General features: G+C 48.0%; 2 protein-coding genes across 2 annotated transcripts in view; one reads left to right on the top strand and one right to left on the bottom strand.

Moving 5' to 3' along the window:
- Positions 1-720: 720 nt before the first annotated feature.
- On the bottom strand, positions 721-12286 carry LOC144160002 (neprilysin-1-like). The gene is made up of 5 exons (XM_077691628.1): positions 12026-12286; positions 9234-9809; positions 4027-4604; positions 3131-3446; positions 721-1128 (listed from the first exon to the last, which is right to left on the bottom strand). Exons 1-5 carry the CDS (start codon positions 12284-12286, stop codon positions 721-723), a joined length of 2139 nt encoding a protein of 712 aa, XP_077547754.1.
- Positions 12287-16778: 4492 nt separating this feature from the next.
- Positions 16779-22026, top strand: part of LOC144159048 (sodium- and chloride-dependent glycine transporter 1-like) — a 77409-nt gene continuing 72161 nt past the window's right edge. The window contains exon 1 of the mRNA XM_077690293.1: positions 16779-16860. The gene's annotated coding sequence lies outside the window, so the exon portion shown is untranslated. The remainder of the gene's footprint in view (positions 16861-22026) is intronic.

The raw sequence follows: 22026 nt of genomic DNA on the forward strand, positions 1-22026 counted from the left end.
ACAACGGCAATTGCATTTGTCACTCAGGTTACAATGAATACATCATATTAATGCACCAGAATCACTTGAAATGCAGGATGTCATCACATTGTATAAGAATAATCACGTCATTCGATAATGGGGTATAAGTGGAGTATGATGGGGTATAAGTGTGAGAGAACGTACAAATAATAGTAACGTACAAATAGAACGTACAAATAATAACAAATGACAGGGAGTCCTTTTCTGAATCAGCATTCGGTGATGCCCAAATGCGGTGCACGTTTCGGCCGAAAAAATTGGTGCAGAAAGACTACGTGCGCGGTAAACTCAGTCGCGGAAACTTCAATAATCTTAGCCTAGTAAAGGTAATAGAAAGGACACCAGTAAATATTATCTTAACTTTCTTAATCCGACTGAATGAAAGCAAGCTAGCGTTGATTAAAAGGAAACTGACAACCATACCTTTCAATAACATTAAACGCTAGTTTCGCTAAAGCAAATATGAAAGCGAGGGCTGAAAGGCAGTACACAAAATCAATCAAAAGTAATTTGAACCAAATAAGTCACGTAAGCTAACAAAACGTATGCGAGAATACTCTAAGAAGAAGTTCGCACAAAGCTGGTGGACTTCAAACCTGAACTACCCAGCTACGCTCATCTAACCGAAGTAACGGCAAGACTAAAAACAACCGTTCAGAGACGAGTCGCAACGCGCGTGCTTCGAGCGAACTTCCAAGTTCACTTGAAAGTGCACTTTCGAACGGGGTTCATGGGCGATCCCTTTGGACACCCGTAGGCCTTGCCGAACTGGGCACTGTTCATGAGCGGCACATTGCAGCGCAGGTTCTTGGGCGAGTAGTGGGGCGAGTTGGCTTCCACCCTGGCCGAGCACCACTTGTGGCACGAGGCGAGGAAGAAGAGCTGGTCGTTGCCGAACTCGCCCACCCCGGACGCATCGGCGCCCCGAGCCACGGCTCGCCGGTAGGCGGTGAACGTGTGCTCGAGGCCGCTGTTGTCGGCGAAGTCCTCCGACAGCGTCAGCGAGGTGGGTTCCCGGTACTGGCTGGAGGCCTCGCTGTACTGGTGCACGAGGCACTCGAGCCGACTGATGAAGCGTACGCGGGATGTCTCGGAAAACCAGTTCACCTGGTGTATGCAGAGAAGGCGAGTGATAGCATTAAGGGCTGACGGTAACAATAAATACAATAATAGAGAAAAAATGGCGCAGCTTGCAGTAGTGGTGAAAGGCTGGGGAAGCAGTGGAGCTGGGGGTTGACCCAGCTTCTACCGGTTTCTTGCTAAGTTTTGGTTTTGGATGTTTTTGCTATGCTAGGCGAAGTGCTGAGGGGTAAGGCCAAGCTTATAAGGTTTTTCCGCTAGAAGAAGCTAGGCCGACTCGGGTTCCGTTGTTTTTCCAGACTTCAACCACTAGTACAAGGGGCGCCATTTTTTTGCTTTTCAGTAGCCTAGGAAAGACTATCACCTTTAAAATGGTATAGTAAAAGGTAAAAGTGCACATACGCATTTGCCCCCTCCTGCTTACTCTCGAGCATGCGCGAAAGCCGGCTTCAACGTTATAATACCCTATCTGCGCTGGTGCACTCTTTACAGGCGCCGCAGTTTTGTTCTTGGGTTTTTGTTTTGCAACGTCACCGGACAAAGATCAAGCTTATGCAGCTACCCTGTTAAAAATTCCTCTCCGCGGTGAAGTCTGCTTACGTTCGTTGAAGGCGAAGGGATATAACTTATATTACGGATACTTATAAACCCATCCCCTAGTGTTTGCGTCCGTTCTTAGCTTTCGTTTTGTCGTGTTTTGGTGCAAGTTGATTCAACAGGTACAACAGTGTTGCTTCACGCCACAACTTTCCCACGCACGCCGTCGCGTTCCCCTGTCACAGAGCATGCACTAAGGTAAGTCGTGTTCCCCCGCTGGAAACGTCTAGAGGTAGCGCAGCGCTAACATCATCATCATCATCACCACCACCACCACCAGCCTATCCACGCCCACTGCAGGGCAAAGGCCTCTCCAATTATTCTCCAATTATACCGGTCATGTGCTTACTGCGACCACTTTATCCCGGCAGACTTCTTGATCTCATCTGCCAATCTACCTTTCTGCCGCCCCCTGCCTTCTCTAGGGATCCACTATGTTACTCTTAATTACCAACGGTTATCTTGCCTTCGCATTACATGCCCTGCCCACGTCCATTTCTTCTTAATTTCTACTAATATGTCCTTAACACACGTTTTTTCCCGACCACTCCGCTCTCTTCTCGTTCCTTAATGCTACACCTATCAGCTTCCGTTCCATTACGCGCTGAATCGTCCTCAATTTAAGTTGAACCCTCTTAGTGAGCCTCCAAGTTTGCGCCCCGTAGATGAGTACCGGTAAGATGCAGCTGTCATACACTTCCTTCAGGGCAACGGTAGGCTGCCATTCATTATCTGAGAGGCGCTAACACACTCGACTCTTAATCTCGATCTTCTGGTTCTGTGCATACGAACTTGATGTGTTTATCTATACCTTTACATTGCGGGCAGCTTTCTTTACCGGAAAGCAATGGGTTCTCCTTACAAGGGGGGGCTAAGGTATAGCCTCAATAAAAATTATACCAATACAAAGACAAGTGCTATCAGTAATAAAAATTAAACCGTAATATCTATTTACTCAATTAGGATGAAGGAGAGAGAACAGCTCCCTCCTTTGTTCACACCACGCACGATGTGACGCTCCTACAAAGTTGAAATCACGTACAAGACTACGTTTACATTTTGTTTACGGAGCTCCTCTTTCAAGGGATAGGTTTTTTGTGTTACCTAAAGGCATCGTCTCGTTGAGGATGGAGATCCCACCGTTTAATTTCGAAACGGGCAACTCTATCCCCTACAGCCTTCACGGCTAATACCAATTAAATTTAAGGTAAATCCGTTTTCATTGTATTGGGGCGGTGTAGACGGGGGTCTAAGCGCGTCATCGCTGCCGTTGGAGTTTGCACACATTTCAGCCTAGCGGGCTGGAACATCATAGTGGTTCGTCTTAGCCGCCACTGTGTTCCCTCTGTTCGACCTTTCCGTTCCTGTTCCATCTAAGGACAGGAGCAACGCCAAGCAAGCAACAAACATCCGGTGCCGAATGTGGCGGTACCTTGACGCCCGTCTGGTCCATGTTGCCCATGAAGGGGTCGAAGACGTGAGTGATCTCGTGTCCGACCACGTGACCCAGGCCCCCGAAGCGCGCCGCGGCGGGCAGCGAGCGCGCAAAGTAGGGCGGGAACTGGATCGAGGGCATGATGAACATGACGTGGTAGACGAACATGTAGAACGCGTTCACCGGGATCGGCTGCGGGTGCATGTAAAGCTCGCGGTTGATGGAACGGTTGCTGCGGCCGCCCCGCAGGAGGGGCTTGGAGTGCGCCAGCGCCGCCCGCAGAGACTCGGTGTAGACGCGGAAGAAGGAGCCACTGTGAGCCGGTAGAACGGGAATTATTCAGGAGACATGAAACAGTAACTGAATAGAGGCGCCTCTTTAGCAGCATGGCTATTTGTTATAAATACTGATATCCCACGAAGTTGGAGCTATATATCGCTCTTTCAGGGTGATAGCGGTTAGCTTCTATCCCTTTGAATCACATGCGAAAATAAATGGTTGCGGCCTTCGGCCGTCGTCGACATGTACGCGAGGAATGGATTTACAATGCAATAGTGTGGTCAGTTCGGGGGGTCATCAGGTTCTGAATTGTTAACAGCGCAAGAAAATAATGCTGCCACTGCTCTAAACTGTCGCCTTGTTCTTGTCATTTATGTCGGTTACATACTGAGAACAAAGAGCAAGGCCCGGAGACACAGGTCTGGCTATTAACTCCAAAAGACCGGAGGGCTTAGAGCCTGCAGACATTGGTTGTTCTCAGACTGAGCGTTATACGGGCTTCTGCAAGGCCCCTTCCAAATATTTCTCAATGAAACCACACGCAATAACACAGTTCACGCTCCAAAAAGTAGCCGAAAATGCCCGTCTGAGTAGGAGTGTATCATAGTGCTCGCCTGAATTTGGGCAAGAAAGAGTAGTGGGCGTCGATGGCCTCGGCCGAGGCCAGCTCTTTGGGGAAGGCCACGATCTCATGCAGGGAGGACAGCTTGTGGATGGCCACGCGACGCGTCGGCTCCTCCATCCACGACAGGTTTCGGAAGGCCAGCAGCGACGACTCCCGGATCGCGCTCACCATGCTGTCCGCCGTCTTGAGCGAGCCGGCCGAGAGGAACTTGGAGAAGTAGAAGTGGGCCAGTGCGAAGGGCGCCATTTCCGAGACGCGGCCGACGCATAACTCTAGGTAGTTGACGGCCATCTGCGCCTCGCTTGACTCGGCCATGAGGGACTGGGTGAGCTCGTACGAGGCGAGCGGCAGCAGCGAGCGCACCACGTGCCAGGAGAGGAAAAAGCGCAGCCGGTCCGGCTGGCGGCCGTACTTGCCCAGGAAGCGGCCCGTGACGCCCAAATACGCGGTGCCGATGGCGTACAGCTCGCTCTGCGCGCTCACCCCGGCGTCCCTCGGCAGGTGGCGGTTGACGGCCTCGAGCCAGCGCTCGGACGGCACGCGGCCCGAGCACAGGTCTCCCAGCTCCTGGAAGGTTCCAGTTATGGCTTATAGAATCACAATGAGGGCAGTCGAAGAACAGTAATGCTTTACCAAGTTGTGACAACTACTAATAAACCTAGGGTAGGAAAGGTTTGGATTTTTTAATGCTCAAGTCAAATTGGAGCTTTTTTTCAAATAGCTTTAGATATGTGCGTCCGTCAAAGCTCTCCTAAAAGTAGCATCGTTTGTTAGCTGCATTTCACGTTCCCGAAATATGCGAAAAGTGGGATGGTCTTTTGCTGTCTCTTATCAGGAGTCATCATGACTTAAGTATGCAGGGAATGGTGATTGCGATAATGATGCTACCAAACATCATGCCACTGTGATCAGGCAAAGAACGTCTATCTAATTCGAGGCAGTCTGTAGATTTTCCTGCTAGATTTTTTATTTTTTTAGATACCCTAAAGGCCCTTGAGGGCATTACATAGGGGGGGGGGGATTACAACAAGATATTTAAGACATTTAAACACAATTCGCAGATAAAGGTAACCTACAACATATAACAGTTTACCAAACAATAAAAAAATAAAAATAAAATAGAAGAATGAGGAAAAAGAAATTGATGCAACTAAAAACACTCAATACGAAACCTGTAAATTCACTTCAGGTTGTGAAAAGCACACATGTCTGTTTTTACTAGACATGCGCGTTCAAATTGCTCTTCAGTTGTGCAACAAACGAGTCGTGATCACAAATAGCATCAATATTTTGGTAGCTTATTCCAGTGGCCAGAAAGAGCGGTGATTGTCGAAGGAGATTTGTACGTGCAAACATCGGGCGGACTTTGAGGGATGGTCGAGGCGAGGAAATAATTTGATGCGGCGGCTTGATATGGGATGCAGTGAAGGATGATGGGGTATGATACATTCAGTGGAAGTGAGAGTGCAGTGCCAGCAGACGTCGTTTTTCTAGGGAGGGTAATTGGAGGGAATCTTTGAAAGCCGTGATGCTGGATGTTCTGGAGTAGTTCTTGGTAATGAAACACGCTGCTTTATTTTGTAATGACTCGAGCTTGTTTATTAGGTACATCTGATTTGGATTCTACATTATAGAAGCATATTCCATCTTTGAACGAACTAAAGCTGTGTAAGCTAGTAGTTTAGTTGACTTATGTGCTAAATACAAATTACGCCTAATGAATCCCAGTGTGTTATGTGCTTTCGAAATTATTTCATCAATGTGATCATTCCATGTAAAGTTAGGACTTAAATGAACTCTTAAATATTTTAACGTAGTCAAATTTTCTATACACAAGTTATTCATAAAATGCAAAGTGGACTGAACGGTACTAGATCTGGTAAATGTCATTGCTTTTGTTTTAGAAGTATTAATTTTCATTTGCCATTTCTCGCACCGATGGGAGATTTTGTTTCCATCGGCGTGTAAAATATTATAGACTTCAGAGGTGTTTATTTGTCTATAGAGGACGCAATCATCCGCAAATAGTCGAAGTGTTGAAGAAATGTTTTTACTGATATCATTATTGTAAATTAGGAATAAAATTGGTCCAAGTACTGAGGCTTGAGGGACGCCAGGTGTAACTTTTCCTAAAGCAGAAGGCTTATCGCCTACTGAAACAAACTGGTAGCTATTGGTTAAAAAACTTGTAATCCAATTTATAATTGTACTGTGGATCTTAAGCCGGCTAAGCTTCGTCAATAGACGAGTATGGGGAACTTTATCAAATGCTTTCTTGAAGTCAATGAATATAGCCTCAATTTTAAGGGAATCGTGAACAGCTTGATGAAGATCCGTAATGAGTTCAAATAATTGTGTTTCACAACAGTGGCCTTGCTTAAAACCATGCTGAATAAAGAAAACGTTAAGTTTACTTAAATATTTCATAACTGCGGCAGATATTATATTTCAAGTAATTTACCTGGAATACTAGTCAAAAATATCGATCTATAATTTGAGGGCATTGAACGGTAACCTTATTTGTAAATGGGAGTGATACAACCGATCTTACAGTCATCTGGTACGATTCCTGTATCTAGGAATTGATGGAAAAGCGCGGCAAAAATCAGAGGTATTGTAGGCTTAGTCATTTTCAGTATCTTTGGGCAGATGCCGTCTGGACGAGGGGCTGAGTTATTGGAAAGACGATTTATGGCCGATTCTATTCCTTCAGGAGTGATTATGAGGTCATTCATAGATGCGTTAATTGAAGTAAATGTAAGATAAGGTGGTATTGGCTTTTCTTTCGTGAATAACGAGCTGAAAAAAGGAGTTTAATTCTGTTCCAGCTTCAGATGGCGACAGCAGCACGCCGTTATTTACGATTGGTAAAGTGGATTGAGAAGAGTGTTTGCGATTACTTTCCAAAACTTTTTGGGTTGTTAGTTATCATGCTGACAATGTCACCATTAAAAAACGTCTCTTTTGGCGCTTCAATTTCCGCTTTGCATTTATTTGATTTCTCACGATTGCGCTGCCAATCGCCATCCGAGTTCGACAACTTCTCTTTAGAATAAAGTCTTTTCTTTTTATTGATCGCTCATACGTGAACCATGCGCTGTGTTGATGAGACGATTTCAATTTTCGGAACGTGCTTTTGCTTCAGTTCAGTAAGCTTCCTTTGGATAGCGAGCCAGTTATCATTTGTATTACGATAAGCCATGGTTTGCAAGAACCATACAGAAAAAGGCGATAACTCTTTAAGAATCGCCTTGACATTTGCACGGGAGTAATCGAAAATAGTTTTTGTTGCTTTTTCAGGTTTACTTTTTTCAAGATATTCACAGTGTACTACATTGTGGTCGCTAATACATTCTAAAACGTGAACAAGCATATTTTCTGGTTCGGTTATCAGGACGAGGTCAAGAATAGAACTTCCTCGTGTTGGTTTGCAAACCATTTGACGCAGATAAAGTAACGAAGGAACATCAAGAAGTTCCCTGCATTCGCTTTTCCTTGTGCAGCCTTGGGGTGTGCACGTCTGCCAGTTTATTGCGGGGTAGTTGAAATCAGCGACAAGGATTATTGGTGACGTCGGATGCGCGTTTTGGATTAAAGTTAAAGAATCATTTAGGCTGTCAATTAATTCAGCAGGGGAATCTCGCGGACGGTAACACACTCCGACTGCGCAAGTCACAGAAGCACACAACTAAAGTGAAATCCACAAAACTTTCAATATTTGACTTTGTATCCATAGCGCGGGCACATAAATTAGATCATCTCCGCCGCATTGGAACAAGTCATTGTTAGTATATCCCGTTACATTACTGGACTGAGGACACCCTTAAATGGTCCGGAGTGAGCGCACTCAAAACGGATGGAGTAAATAAAGTTTTTTTTTCCTCCTCTAGGACAGTGTTTTTGAACGTGACCTTAAGATGAGATGGACAACGTGGTATTCCATTTGCATGACAAAAATTAATCTTGAAGTCACGTTTGAGGACAGGCATTTAGACAGGCATCTTGCAAGCCATCCCTGAATAATTCATGATTTTTAATTACCACAGGAAACGTTTAACCAAGCTTCCCCTTGCCTCAAACGTACAGCCACTCCTGTGGGTTGCTCCGCGTGTGATTTGTACCGACCTGTAACCTTTGTGTTCCGGAAGGATGTTACATCACTTTGCTTCGCTAGCGATGCCACAAGTGGCCCGTTGACACGCGGTTATGCACAAGTTACACCATATTAAAACATATTTGACACCAATCTCCCTCCAGCTTTGACCAGTTTTGGACACTATACATTGGGCGTCCTCGATTATCAGTCCCGGATCGTCCGCGGACTGCCCAAGACGCGATCCGGCGCTCGTTTTTCCCATGTATTCCAACGAGGCTTCCGGTCCGAGGGCAGTCCTCGGACTGCCCGCGGACCGTCCAGGATTGGTAAATCGAGGAGACCCATTGAATGATGTTGCTGCAGGAGGGTAACACATCGTATTAATGTTCCAAAATCCCTGTTTCTAGCTTTACACAGATCTTGGTTTGTGAGATGGGATGGTGGTACACTGAACACGTGCGTCTTTTTGTAGGCTATTGAAAGAGTATGGAATGTGTTTTCGTAGTTCATTGATAAGGCAACGGCATATGCTAAACCATTAGGCTAAAATAAAGTGAAATTCGAAGTCAGTTTCACTGTTACAAAGTTTTGGTCAGTTTGGAACTGAGTTACACATAGCGCGAGTTTTGAAATTCGCGCTAAAACAAAAGTACTTTCTCCTGCTGGCTTAAAAGCAAGGACAGCAGGCAACCGGTAATGTAGCGTAAGTATATACGTGCTTCGCGTACATGTATGCCATGACGATTAACTTTCTTGCCTTAAAAGGAATGTAGTTTGAATTGAAAGGGTTGAACGGCATGAGTACATTTATGCAAGTCTGTATGCTACCGCCCTTTGAAATTTCGTTCGCGCGTGTGTGTGCGCGAGGGGGGGGGGGTGCGCATGCAAAAACCAAAGAGTCTGCCTGAACACTATTCTTCACTACAAGTTTGTTCGGACAAACACTTTTGCGCTGTACTTGCCACGTGTCAAAATATTTCTGTCTTTATAGGTCAATTAGGGCGTAAAGCGTTTACTGTGTAAACTACGTATACTCAACACAGCCCAGGAAGTACGTAGAGCGAAATTTTAGCAAGTACGTAGACCAAAAAAATTTGCACCTGCAACTGTGCGTAGCCGATGAGGTCCTTCTCCTTATACTCAAAGTACATGGACATGAGGTCTGTGTCCATCCGGATCACGTCTTCGACCACGGGCGCGTAGTCCGCCCTCGTGTCGCCAAGGGCCCGGGCGATGTGCAGCAGCGTTCTCCCCAGAGCTCTTCCGGGCAGGTGTAGCACCCGGTGTTGGAACCAGAACATGAGCCCCGCGTTCTGGCTCAGCGACAGGATGAGCCGGTCGTCCTTCTTGAAGTTGGGAACCAGCTTCATCTGGAAGAGCAGGTGCACGTCGGCGTCCAGGCTGAGGCCCACCATGGCGTCCAGGGGCTCGAACACGGCGCCGGAGTCGGCAGGCGCGTCCGGCCAGCCCAGCCGGTGCTCGGCCAGGAAGGCCCCCAGGTCGTCCAGGTTCTCCTGGCGGTGGACGAAGATGTCTTCGCACATGCGCAGGGCCTGCGCTGACTTCTCGCCCGCGCGACTCTGGGGGAGCGACGGCTGGCGTCGGATGTCGCTATACAGGCTGAAGAAGATCTTGCGCTGCAGGCTGGCGAACTGGTTCGCGTCCATCGGGTGCACCTGGAGACGCGCGGATTCTTTAGAGCAAGGTACCCAAGGTTGGCCCATACTCGGCCACTTTGGAGACAGGATAATAAAGTGGCGGCGTAGCGCGCGAAACGAAGTGATGCTTGTACAGAACGTTTGTCCACCAAGCCCCCGACAACGCGAAAGGTTGATTGAACAAGGTCAGCGGCAGCGGCTTCAGCTAACAGCGTGCACCTCCCAAGTTCACGACCAGCACATGGGCGGCCAATACAGCTGTGCAGCGAGCAAGGCCGCAGGCCAACCAGGAGAAGCAGCCAGAGCTCGATGACGCCTACATGCGTGACATTTGCACAAGCATTTCGTGGTTGGCCTCAGTTTTATTTCTTGAGAGGCGTTCTTTCGCTAGTAACCGTTCGTTTTGGCTATCCACAGCAAGGCTTTGTTCTCGTTTTTTTCATGCCGCAAGGGTTTTCTCTGCGTAAAAAATCTGCTAGAACCATGATGTCTGTGCCGTTTATTACAGCAAGCCTGAATACACAAGACAAGACATTTCCAAATATACCCACTAGTAACAATGTTCATACATGTCAACACTGAAAGGGAACTAGTAGCCTTGGCATAATAGAATTAACTAAAAGTGCAGCGACCGTTTGATTCTCCTGCGTATTATCTCACGGCAGCCGTAAGAATTGCCGCCGGGAAATTCTCATTTTAAGTTGCTAAAAAATCTCGCTTGCCTAAAATTACCTACCAATGTAACCTAACATAACCTAGCCTCACAAAACCTATGCTAAAGTAGCTTGATCGAACGTATCATCATAATAACCCAACTTCAAGGAAAGTACCCTAACCCAGCCCAACGAGAGAGAACAACCTATATTAGGTGCGAAGCCCCTTAGCGGCTCGGTTTGTCGGCTTCTGTTATATGGTCGTTTCATGTAGTAACGGTACTAAAAATCCGGAACTCTCGACACCTCGAGCTAGAACGTTTAGTCTCCGTGGGAAAAAACGCGTACTAAAAGAACGCACCAAGACACTCGTTTTCCAACGCCTCTGGCTAGAACGTGTCGTGCTTCAAAGACACGAAACTTTTACAGCAACGCTGTATACCTCCAACCCCCAATGGTTTCATCTCTGTGTGGGAAAAAACGCCAAGGCGCCAAGAAAACCCTTATACACTGCATTCTTAGGTACTCCCCAGGTTTCGCGTTAGGGGACATGGCCCAGTTTTTTAACGTAATCTAACCCCTTCTATTAGTCCTGTGCGTCGATCTCTTAATACAGGAATAACCAAAATGAAAAAAAAAAGCCGTAAGAAAATCCGGATGGGCGAAAACAAAACTTTACGAAAGCTAAATAATTCCCCCTGCAGGACTCGAACCTGAGACTTCTCCGGGCGCGTCTCCCTCCGCATGATCAGCCGCATCGTCCACTGCTCTTTTCAGAGATGTAGGCGTCCGACAGCATTCCGATAACGGGAATATCGGCCTCGTGCTGCGTAAATTTGCCGTTCACTGCCGCATTTTGCGCGTAGTGGGTAGTTTAAAACCAAGTGCTACACCACAGCGCCAGAGGCACCAGTGTAGGGAGGAGTCTGGGTGTCGTGCCTAGCCAGTGGGAGGCGACCAACGTGAGAAATGTTTGACGGCAATTCTCATGGTTTCCAGGATAATAGACAATATACATTGATACTTAACTGACGTTTTGGTTTGTACGAGGAAATCTGGGGTTACTAAACGGGCCGAAGACAGGCGAGTTAGCTGAACAAAAGCAAAGGACAAAGAAAGACTTCCTCCGGTTGTTACCCTAAGTGTTAGCTTATATAACTGTGCCGTCATATCCACCCATGCTTGCGGCGATCACTTATATCGTAACACGTGAAGCTCATGAGATTAGTTTGCATAAGGAAATGCAACCATTCTCATAGCCACCTATCATCCCCAAACCTGAAGTTTCCTGAGCTCCCCCTTTGAACCTGTCTTCAGCGATCAAGCCTTAGCTACGCTGCGGTCTCCGTGAACGTCTACGGCGTCGCGGTAAGCTTGCTACTCGCGCGTCTGGCAACTGTTCGCGTTTTTTGAGGCGTGATTCCGAAGTTAGGGTTAGCGTCACCGGTCGCCATCGTGGCTCCTTCCTGTTTGGCTGCTAGGAGGCTGATATGACTCGCGGCTCGGAGGATAATCTTAGGAAATTACACTGTCTTTTTAAAAGCGGATTGCACCAAAAGTCACGGAGAGCTGCCCCCTCACCGTGCTCCATCGGCCGCAGGCAAACTGGTAGAAGTCGCTGCAGGGGTCTGCCTCTGCGTCCATTGCCATGGCGAGCTCGTTGGGGAAGTCGTAGCAGTCGGGCGAGAAGCAGCGCGGGGCCACCACGGTGCTCACCAGGTGCGGCACGAGCACGTACAGGCCGGCATACGCCAGGCTAGCCACCAGCGTCGCCGCGCACGTGCCGACGGTGGCCGCGCACCAGGACAGCGGGCCTCCCCGGCTGGTCGCTACGTCATCCATCGCCGGACGCCCCCGTTCGACCCAGGCCGTGTCGGGTCCAGCTCCCGGTTGTGGGTGTTGAGTGGCCGGGGAACCGGCCAGGGCCTGCTTCGATCGGTGGGACCAGGCGGAGGAGTTCGCGGTGGTCGGCTTCTTCCAACCTAGTAGACCGGCGGTGGGCCGGAGGTTGGAGTGAGCGCCTGCGTGGACGCCGATTGCTTGTTATCGTTGGGAAAATTAGCAGTAGCCCGCTAAGGAGGATTATTTGCGGGGAGTCCAAGTGAGCATGGGTCAGTGAGCGAGGAAGAGGAGCGAGGCTGGTTGGTTGGTTGGTTGGTTCCCTATGATATGGCGCGTACCCACGCGGGGGATTGGCCAAGAAGCTGCTAGTAATAATTAGGCTGTGACCCGGTTTATTTTAGAGAAAAAAAAAAAAAGAGTACGAGAAAAAACATTGAGAGTAGAAAAAAAAAATCTTTGGATTGAACAGGATTGTCAGGAAAAAAAAATCTTGCGAATGAAGGCATAGCTATCTAGCAGGGCATCCGGCCTGTCGCCGCAACAAAGGAATGAAAGGCGATCACGACATCTCTGTGGCAATATCCTACGACGGAAGCACCCAGGGAAAGAAGAACGGTTAAAGATAAAGGGAGATTCAGCCGATTAAACGTGTATTCAAGGTGCGTGCGTCGCATCGAGGAAAAGCTGCGGCAATTTAAAAGAAAGTGTTCTATTGTTTCAGGGGCATTGCAGAAAGGGCATTGAGGAGATAACGCCTGACCAGCTTTGTATAGATAAAAATTTAAAGGGGGGATTCTGCAACATGCCCGCTCGCGAATTTCTCTGCTTCAACTTCGTCGGCTCGTGCGTCTCCCGCGCATCCTGACCACGAGCCCTTTGGATTCGTGATTTGCGCGACGAGTAAAGGTGAATTGGGCAGCCCAATGCTGTTTTCTAGTTTCTCGATAGTCATGTAGGGGTGCTGCCGAGGTTGAAATACTAAAAGAGGAGTTCTGGCGTGGGCAAGCCTGTAGGAGAAAATCGGACCAGAATTTCCTGCAAAACTATCATCATCGTCACTGGCGAGTGCGCATGGTTCAATATGTTCGAAATTACACTGTATGGTTGAACCACGGAGGCGGTGGCGATGTTAAGGATGATGGAGATGATAATCCAACAAGTTTCAGACGTAAATGCTTTGGAGGAGCTTAGGACTGCGGGGAATTGTGAAATAACAAGAAGGTACCCCATGTTTTTCTTAATTATAGGCTCCAATAAACGTTTTTTTTTTCTCTGCTTCTCCTCATGGTACCACGTACCGCCTTGGCCGACCCCTTGTATACGTATGGGCGAATTGAGGGTACTTGGTCACATTTGGTATGGGGCCATAAATGCTATGGAGCAGGTGCGTAACAATTACCGGTCATCTCCATTGGAAGAATTCTTTCAGCGGGTGTGCGTGGATTGTGGCGGATGGATTTAACAGTGTGCACAACCTGCGCTCTCGAGACGGAGTTTATTTTACACGTAAGAGGGAATGCGAAGGCATCAAATACAGGCTACACAATCATACAATGTGAGGAGATAATTATGATGATGGTGATGATGATGATAATAATCAATAAACTTTATTTGTCTGAGTCGAAGTGCTGATGTAAGGGCACCCGCCTGGTATGCTGGCCATTCATGCCCTCACCACCAATCGTCGCTGGTCTGGGAGGTGGGAACTCGTCAGAAGCTTTACCCACTGCTCATACGTAAAGTTCGGGTTAAGGGCGAGATTTGGGGATTGCTGCCACGCTCTAGCCACGTGGTACAGGATGCCTGGTTGGAGACAGAATTAGCATGTGGCGGGGTATAGGGTGGGTACATGCCATGTAGAAGGGTGTTAGGTAGGAGTTAGTCTATAGTCATCGCAAGGTGGTTGCTTCGACACAAGAGAGGTGTGGGTGGGGGAATGGATACTTGCGACGCTCGTTCCTGTAGTGGGCGAGTACTTCGGCTTACTTTTTCTGTGGGGTGGACTTAAGGGTTGCTACAGATGGTGGTTCCTGACCCTCGCGGGAAGCGGCCCGGTGTGAATGAGCGTGGCCAGCTGATTGTGCCGCATCATTACCCTCGAGAGATTCGTGGCTTGGAGACCAAATTATTTGCAGCTCTGGGAGTGTTTTTTTTTCTTGTTGTAGAATTGATAAGACGGGTTGCGATATGCGTCCATTTAGGTAGTTTCTGCCAACGGCGTGACAGTTCGTAATAAGGGTTAAAATTCTTTGACTGTTGTGGCGTCAAGGGCGCTGGTAACCTTTTCAGCTGTTTTGCTGGAGTTGTTGAAAGCATTCACTACAGTGAGCTCAATTACTTTGGCATTGAGTACGCGGGCGGCTTGTGTAGATTTGTGGGGTTATGGCGGTGCGTCCGTACATTGGGTGCATGGGAGGTGGTGGTATTGTTTATGAATGTTGCGGGATCTTGCTGCTTGGCGTACCCTGTTGTAAGTGGGGTGCATATTCCTTGGGATGGGACCAACGCGAATGTTTTGCGTATAGCCAGGGGCATGCGAATTTTCTGGTCGTGGTTGGGTGGTATAGAGTATTGTAGTTTCAGGAGCCCTTCACTACCCTTGGGAGTTAGTTTAAGACGTTGTATTAGAGAGGTGTGGTGTGCTGCTTCGATTTGTTCCCATGAATTGAGGATTCCAAGCTGCAAGGGTTTTGTAATTGCTGTCGTTGGGGGAAACCCAGGGCTGTCTTGTATGCTTGCCGGATCGCTGAGTCCAGTGTAAGGACCTCGGATGATTTGAGGGCTGGGTAGGGAGCACCATACGCTATGCGGCTGGTGAGGATGGCTCGTACGAAGGAAAGTGTTTTCGTTTCTTTAGGGTCGAAGCTCAATTAGAGACGCGATGTGTGAGGTGCATGAGTTGTGTGAGGGTTGCCTTTAGGGGGAATCGTTTGGGCACCTGAGCCATCCTTTGGAATGCTTAGTCCCACTATGCGGAGGGAGGGGATGTTGGGAGCCTGCTGGTAGTTGTTCTTGAGTTCAGGGTTGGGTATATCTTGAGCGTTTTTCTTGTTTTTTTTTTGATGAGTATTAACAGGGACAACTTTTCTGGAGCACATTGAAGACGCGTGCTTGGAAGTATTGCTATGACACTTATATTGCAGTTTGGAGGACACCTTGCTAGGCACTGAAGGATTCTGTAGGGCTCTATATTGTAAGATCATCCGCGCACATTCCATGCCTGTAGGTTGGGGATCGCCTCGAGCAGTGGTGGGAAATACTTCATTGCGATATTGAAGAGCAGTGATGAAATAACGGAGCCTTGTGGGGTTCCCTGCGGTATGGGTTTGAAGGTGTCTGAGCAGAGGCGCACAATGCCCACTGTGGTGGTACGGTTGGTGAGGACTGTGGTGATATAGTTGCAAGACGCCAATCAGAAACTTCCTGTCGGTAGGAATATCCTCGCCAGCGGCCGAAATCCTTTCAACGTTTATTGGCGACAGATGCAAGCTTGTTCGCCTGAGGAGGCAGCCCGAGATTTCGGCAACCGGGCTGACCTTGACGGGGACATCAGACCTACATTCACGAGGAGCAGAGAGAGGCTGGTCACGTGCTCGAGCCGCCTCAAGTGCCCTGCACCATACTCATCCCTCATCAGATGGCTGCGTGGAGGCGAATACAGTCAAACACCTTCCACAACCCCCTTTTCTACAACCGATATTTCCTAGACACGTATTCCCAAAGATGCAAGTGGTGTGCAGGCAAAGCCACCCTACCACACGTCATACGGGCATGCCCAGAGAAACCTCATCAACGTAATAGATAAATAAATATCAGGACTCAAGAGCAACGGGAGGCCGCTTTGCTCAGCTTTCCCCCGCACAGCATCTACTTGTCCAACAGGCGGAAGGTGCCGCTAGGGCCCACGGGTTCACGACCGTCATCTAACGGGGAAGGCCACGTGACTTCCTCCAGGTCGCCCCTTCCTTCTACCAGATTGCGCTTAAAAGAACTTCGTTGTAAGCCCTCATTCACACAGCCGTCACGGCACCGTCACGTCAAAAACCGCGACGGAGACGTAAACGGAGTAGCGTTCGTACTGGAGCTCTCCGTCAGAGTACAGGGTCCTCTTCCTGGTGATCAGTTTGGCCTAGAATTGAGCGGGCTTAATCTGAAAAGGTAAGGAAATGGGTTAAATTTTGACGTGTGCTCACTTTTCGCTAAATTTAGCCGTAAAAATTTGTTTTCTGATTGGCTGGTTTACCACGGGGCGTGGTAGTGGCGGAACGGAAACGTAGAGCTGGGCTTCCCGTCACCGTACAAGTGTTTTCATCGAGAAATCGGCCGAGAAACCGTCGGCCATGACTGAATACGGTGACGTGACGGGGTGAAAAACGGCTGTGTGAATGAGGGCTAACTCGGTCTTTCTCTTGCTTTCCACTCGTGAGTCCGAGAGCATAACCCATGCAGGTGCGGAGTGCTGCCTGTTCCTGAAGGAACAATCATCCCGAACGCCTAAGAGACTAAACTCGATAGGTGTAACCAAGGAGGACACATACAGGACTCCCTCACCAGAGAAGGATCTGGCCACGTCGGTATAGTAGTTGTACCCCTCCAATGATTGACCAACCTAACTCGGCCCTGAGCCCCAGCAACTGTAGAACAGACTACAGCGGCGTTCAGGACAACGATACAGCAGGGGTTTCTAAGAATCTCTGGGTTGGGACAAGCCGCCTTTGGAACTTGAACCTGGCAACGTTCAACGCCCGAATAGTGCCCAGCGAGGAGTTCTTAGCGGTACAACTTAAAGACCCAAGCAGCAGAAATTACCAAGCCGAAGCGTGGCAAATCATCGGTGGCCAGTGTGTCAGCGCTTGGCAATACCTCCACCACCATTATTGGCTGGTGTTTGGGAAAGATGACAAGCCCACATTTGACCAATCTCTGGAAGGCCAATATTGGACAATGCTAGGCAATGCATATGTTATGCCATGATAATGCCTATGCATAGACATTTCGGGCTTTCCGGCCAGTCCTTATGGCCAATTCCTATTCTGAGAGTTGCCTTGTGGCCCGAATTCTACTTTATACATGTTACTATACAGAAAATCATTTACTGCGCTCGCATAAAGTAATTTTCTGTACAGTGGCGTGCATAAAACATAAATCACGCGGCAAGGCACAATAAATGAACTGCATCAACTTTGGGAAGTAATTACGTGACTTCCCAGAAACAATTCAGGACCTTAACACAACAGATTTCTTTGCTTACGTTTTTCATTATGCACATCACATTTACAACGAAAAACCTGACTTCGCAGTACAAGAATACGAAATAAGTTCCTCCAAAACTTAAACACGACAGCAAAGCACATACACAATAGTAGACAAAAAATGAAAACCCTTGTGTGTGTTACATAGATTGTAATGTCAACCATCTCCCCTATCCTCCTATTCCTATGTATCCTTTCCTCCCTATCCCCCCCTACACCAGCAGGCGTTCCGGTGTCCGCCCCCTAGGCGAGACAATTTACGCCTGTTGGTGGATCTTCCTTTTCCAAAGAACAATAAATACATACATACATTGAGCGCGAACCGATCCATGCTTCGTTTAGCTGCTTGAGATGCCTACAAAGCAGAAGCATTGAGGTAAATGAAAACAAAACCCTTTTCTCAGGTAATTCGCCGATCAGCCAAAATGAGAAGATGCAATTCAACAGCACTATTACAGAATTGTCCAGCTGGAAGACTCGTTCTGTCTGCTGGGGTAGAACAAGGGTTTGGGAGCAGTCCTTAGAGAAGGCAAAATTGCCTTTTGTAGCAGCCTCGGCGCAGCCAGAAAGGCCTTTCGGAGCAGGTTTGGAGCAGCCAGAAAGGCTGTTTGGCAAGGGGGCTGGCACAGACTGCTATGCCAGCCCCCTGTCAGTTAAGTTCAGTCTATTTATCTACTATGTTAGGCGTTCTACCGTGCACTAGAACCTATTCCGAACGAAGAATGCAGTTCTTGTACTACATCTGAAAACTTACAATATGCGAAGTTATCGACCTTCGGCGACCAGTGATTGCACTGCGTCATCACCGTTCGAAGGGTAACCTCACGAGCGGAGTCAAAAGGGATTAGATAACAGGCGTCGCTTCGTGTGCGGTAGACGGCAATGTTAACCGAACTCATGGCGGCATTGTGTCAAACAAAACGTTTGCTTGCGTTTTTCCTATCGAACACCGATTACAGTGCCCGCAAAGCAGAACATAGCTTTGTCTTCGCTTGTCACGGGGTTGCGAGATTCCACGAACGTACACCTTAGACTACGTAACGAGAGGGTTTTTAGGAGGCATACTTAGCGCTGGACCATCCAGCCACAAGACTTTTCGAAACAATGAAAGTTTTACTCATCTTCCTCCTCCACGTAAGTAGAGCTAACCCCTAAGTTCACCAGCGACAGTGAGTAACTCACAACAAAGGCCAACTGAACTAACAAGCGAGGGCAAAGCGTCCAAGACCCTCTTTGTTGAATACACGCAGCTATACTCGTCAAAAATGGTCGACTAAATTGATGGTCACCTCCAATAAAAAGCATTCTTTCTTGTTAATGTTATTCTATTTTTTATTTGTCCGCGGTGACACACAAACCCCTTTTCACTAACTTTTGGCATTTTTCATCGATTGTGGCGCAGCGGCCGGCACTGGCAAACAAAACCATGCAAATGCGACACACAAATCCGTAGCGAGGGCGGAGAAGGCCCTGTATATGACCGGGCTGCGGACCCGGCGCACCCAAGCAGAGACCTCGGCGCTAATTCGCTCGTTGGTCGGCATCGACTCGTGCCACGTGTCAATCCGCATTTAATACAGCAGTTCATCAACCCTGCGTAAACCACGCCCCTTCAACTCAGTGACTTCAGCGGAAACGAGCAGGCGAGACGGGGCACGCGCCGCCCTGAGCCATCCTCGCCCGGGCGCTTCTGATGGAATGACAAGAAACGACTTCGGAAGCGCAGGCCATGAAATCGGTAATCGGCGAGCATCGTGAGTCAAGCCACCCAGGCGCGCCTCGTACTTGGGAAAAAGGGTCTCCTCGTACCGGCAGCGCCATCGTCTCATTTTCCTCCTGATCACCAGGTCAAGAAACCAGAATGGCTTCGCACGACGTCGGTGCCGATGTGCGTGAGATTGTGGGTCTGTGATCGGACTAGACATGTTTGCCTAGGTGGACTCTAACCCCTTTTCCTTGAACAAAAAGGGGGTATTGCGAGCCGCCGAGGGTCGCTCTCGGAGTTGCTCTGTTGCTCTTGCAGTTGCCGTTGCTGGCACAGCAGCCAAACTTGTACTCATCATGTAAATACGAGTATAAAGTTTTTTCTCCTTCGTCAGGAAGCATCGGTTTCTTGATGAACGTCTCTGGTCACCAGTCACGCTACCAAGATGGATTCCCGATCCCCGCAATCGCAACAGCGCTTAGTGCCTGCGGCCTTGCGGCTGAGCAATCGCCAACTTCTATAGCCGCTCATATCCTTAAAGAGAACGGAAGCATGACCGCACTGAATCCTAAAACACGATGTCTCAGGCAAGTTTTTGAGGCACACACTCTCAACAGGGCTAGTAAAAAGGTAGTAACGGGTTGTATTTACAAACTCATTAGGAGCGTTACTACCCCGAAGAACGGTACGTAGGCTCTGCCATTAAATATGGACCCTCAATGCTATTGTTTTTATTATAGACCATCCAATTAGTAACTGCCGCTTGTATGATACAAGCATTCATTAATAGTAACAAAATTATGCGCTATTGAACATAATACCTACAGCTATGTTCCCACTCCGCCTCACGAATAAATATTTTTTTTGCAAATCCACATGCTGATTTGTATGTGCTCACATCAAAATGCATTATTAAAAATTTTTGCGGAAATATTTGGCTCTTGCGACAAGCCCACCAACTCTATCAGATGCTTTTCCGCTGCTGGGTATAAATGCAAAAGGACCGATGTATTTCTAAGGTAACTAAGTTATACACGCTCTCCCCGTGCATACTGTTGTTTCTCTTGCTCAATTTGTTGGTTGTCGAAGTATGATATGCGCGTCTTGAATGTGTATCTATGTCGTGCTTCGAGCTCAGCCAATTCACAATGTCGCGCGTGGCTTTTTGCTAGATTATGCATGACCAGATAGTAGAAGCACTAAGTAATTAGTTTATACTGTGACAAGTAACTGGCTAGTGTTCTGTTAGTAAATGCACCACATTTTTTAAGTGTGCAGGACATTACAACGGTCCTATTTCGAGGGTCAATTGAGGCTCTGCGGTGCAGGACGGTGCTCATAAACGAGTTTGGCGCAATAGGAGCGGTTAGGCGCAGGATACAAATTTGGCACTCAATGGCGCAGCTGTTCCACCGCTGTCTCTGCTGCATTCGAGACTTGTCCACAGGAAACACACTTAAGTAGTAGCGCCTGTAATAAGTAGAAAAAATCGTTCATTACAATAGTAAATGAACGCTGTTTACTAAATACAACACCTAGCACCATCTTTAACGCATCCACGTGGGAAAATGTTCAGCCTAAACTTTTAGCTTAACACTCACGCTCAAACATGAAACGTACTGCACTTACTGCTATTTATTTTACAATACTGTGCTTTAGGATAGAAGTTACTTTGAACGTTCTTGACGAAACAGTCCGGAATATCCCCGTAAATATGCTGCACACTATGGCAGTCGCAGAAGGAAATATGAAAAAAAGTTCCGTAGACAAAGCAACACGCCAGCGGTTGCGTGAAATTTTGGGCCTATGGTAGTCACACAAACAATCAATTACAGGAAACACAAATGTCGCGCCGTCAACGTTTTATTAGCGTAAGTTTTGTTTTCTAACAATGCGGGATGATGATTGATTGATTGTGGGGTTTAACGCGCCGACGCAACGCAGGCGATGAGGCGCGCCGTAGTGGAGGGCTCCGGATTAATTTTGACCACCTGTGGATCTTTGTCGTGCGCCGAAATCTCGTACACACGGGCGTTTTTGCTTTTCGCCTCCATCAGAAAAGCGACCGCCGCGGCCGGGAATCGAACCCGCGACCTCGTGCTCAGCAGCGCAACGCCTTAGCCACTGAGCCACCGCGGCGGGTAGCAATGCGGGATGAGAGGCAGCACACTACACAATGGGTTTGGTACGTGCGAACTTTCACATGTTTTTCGCAAGAAATCTTTGTCAGCCTGGAGCTAGGTGAAGTGCTCTGGGACCTTTTCATGCATTGTTTTTAAGGGGGAACCAAATAAAGCAACCATTCCGAGTGGCGCTACAAACCTTACTGATTGGGTATTCATCTGGTTACGGTGTTGCTGTCGCCGTCGCCCACTTCTGCCTCGTCCGACGCGCCAGGAGCGAACGAACCGACCCAGGAGCCCGAAGTGGCAGCCTAATTACATTGCCGCTCGGCAAAATCTATTTGTATGATGATGATGGTTGCATTTTAATGGCGCAAGGCCAACTGGGGCAAAGAGCGCCAAAAAAAAAGATGGTTAGCTACCCCATATTAAAGTCAATACTAGAAGTGAATAGCACCAGAAGTAAAAACAAATAAAGACAATGAGGATGGCTGGTGTAGAGGGCCAGGTTGTGATTATGCATGATACGATATGAGATTCAGAAATTTAACTTCTGACAGATAATTAAAAACACGTTTGATAGTAAACATTGGTTCATCGCCTAAGAAGTGCGATGGGTGGAGTGGGATTTGTGGTCTGTAGATTTCTGGAAAGTGTTTG

This window comes from Haemaphysalis longicornis, unplaced genomic scaffold, assembly GCF_048455015.1.
Source record: "Haemaphysalis longicornis isolate Haplotype H1 unplaced genomic scaffold, Haemaphysalis longicornis Haplotype H1 scaffold_10, whole genome shotgun sequence".
Lineage (NCBI taxonomy): Eukaryota > Metazoa > Arthropoda > Arachnida > Ixodida > Ixodidae > Haemaphysalis > Haemaphysalis longicornis.

Bases quoted from the DNA above. Each gene is read 5' to 3' on its own strand.
- LOC144160002 (XM_077691628.1), bottom strand. From the start codon at position 12,286: ATGGATGACGTAGCGACCAGCCGGGGAGGCCCGCTGTCCTGGTGCGCG. The intron at 9,810-12,025 runs GTGAGGGGGCAG...GCGCGTCTCCAG, and splicing joins CCTGCGGCCGATGGAGCACG to GTGCACCCGATGGACGCGAA. The intron at 4,605-9,233 runs GTGCAAATTTTT...GGAACCTTCCAG, and splicing joins TCGGCTACGCACAGTTGCAG to GAGCTGGGAGACCTGTGCTC.